The sequence below is a fragment of the Pygoscelis adeliae genome, unplaced genomic scaffold, assembly GCF_000699105.1.
Source record: "Pygoscelis adeliae isolate BGI_AS28 unplaced genomic scaffold, ASM69910v1 Scaffold306, whole genome shotgun sequence".
Lineage (NCBI taxonomy): Eukaryota > Metazoa > Chordata > Aves > Sphenisciformes > Spheniscidae > Pygoscelis > Pygoscelis adeliae.
The window spans coordinates 2,752,674-2,753,884 of NW_008825072.1; the positions used below are offsets into that span (position 1 = coordinate 2,752,674).

The 1,211-nt window shown below is 59.0% G+C and overlaps 1 protein-coding gene across 1 annotated transcript in view; it reads left to right on the forward strand.

Moving 5' to 3' along the window:
- The window catches only part of ZSWIM5 (zinc finger, SWIM-type containing 5), a 112,345-nt gene that overhangs the window by 105,589 nt on the left and 5,545 nt on the right, over positions 1-1,211 (forward strand). Inside the window, exon 11 of the mRNA XM_009326620.1 lies at positions 150-285. Coding sequence (XP_009324895.1) covers positions 150-285 — 136 coding nt within the window. The remainder of the gene's footprint in view (positions 1-149; positions 286-1,211) is intronic.

Below are 1,211 nucleotides of genomic sequence, written 5' to 3' on the forward strand. Positions count from 1 at the left end.
AAAGGAAAGAGCAGCCCTTTGCCCTGGATCCAACTTGAGTAGTGCACCAGGGAGCTGCTGAGCAGATCCTCAAAGCTTTGGGGTGGTGCAAACCCCAGCCACAGAACCTGCTATGCTAATTATGGCTGACGGGCTCTGCTTCCGCCTAGGTGGTCCCTTCAGCGGCTTGGGAGAAGTCATCCACCGTGAGAGCGTCCCCATGCACACCTTTGCCAAATACCTGTTCTCTGCCCTGCTGCCCCATGATGCAGACCTGGCGTACAAGCTGGCTTTGCGGGCCATGAGGTTGGTGCATGTTTTATTCCGTCTCTGCCCCCCCGTTTTGCCTCCCTCCTCTGCTCCGCTGGGAAGCCAGGATGCTCTACAACCCTAGAGCAGGGATGGGAGCGGAGGCAGGCTTGGAGCTTGCCATCCCTGGGATCATCCTGTGCAGCGTGTAGGGCTGCCTGGGCACCAAGCAGCAGTGCAAAGAGACTCCTGCTCTCTGGGCGATTCCTGGTTTTCAAGCCCCATCCGTAGGGATTTGCAAGGTCCCGATAATGTCTGCTGGTCCAGCCCTCTGCCCATCCCCTCGTCCCAGGCTGGACCACCACCTGCCTGTCCTGGTGACAGGCATCCTCCGCCGGAGCAGGTCCCAGGCATGCATGGTGCTGTCGTCTGCCTTCTGTGTGCCAGGCCTTGGGCACCCTGCAGCCCTCCCTGCCTGCAGGAAGGGCTGGTATCCCGGCACAGATGGGCAGATGATTGCCCCGGGCTCCAGGATGTCACAGAGCCGGGTGGAGAGCACAGTTGTGCTCTGTTCTCCATTAAAGACCAGCTCCGTCTCTGGTACTGGGGACATGGCCGATGCCGAGAGCTGCCCCATCTCCCTCCCTGGTGTGTGACACCCCTCAGACATCAGCCCGTGTACTGCAGTTTTTTGGCAGGGGCTGGATGGCTCTTGAAAAGGCTGGAATTTCCCAAATGAGTCAATGCTTGAAGGCCCATCAACCCCAGAGCATCCCAGTGCCCTCTCCCTCTGACACCATTAGAAGTCCCAGCCCAGAGCATCATCTTCCTCGGTGAAATGGGCCATCTCTCCCCAGTGCCGGGGGAAATACTGAAATCCCCCTGTCCTGGGAAGAGCTGCTAAGGAGGACAACCAGACCTAAAAGAGCAGCCAAGGGTCTCTGCAGTGCATGGGGACACCATGCCCCACCAGACCTAAGACC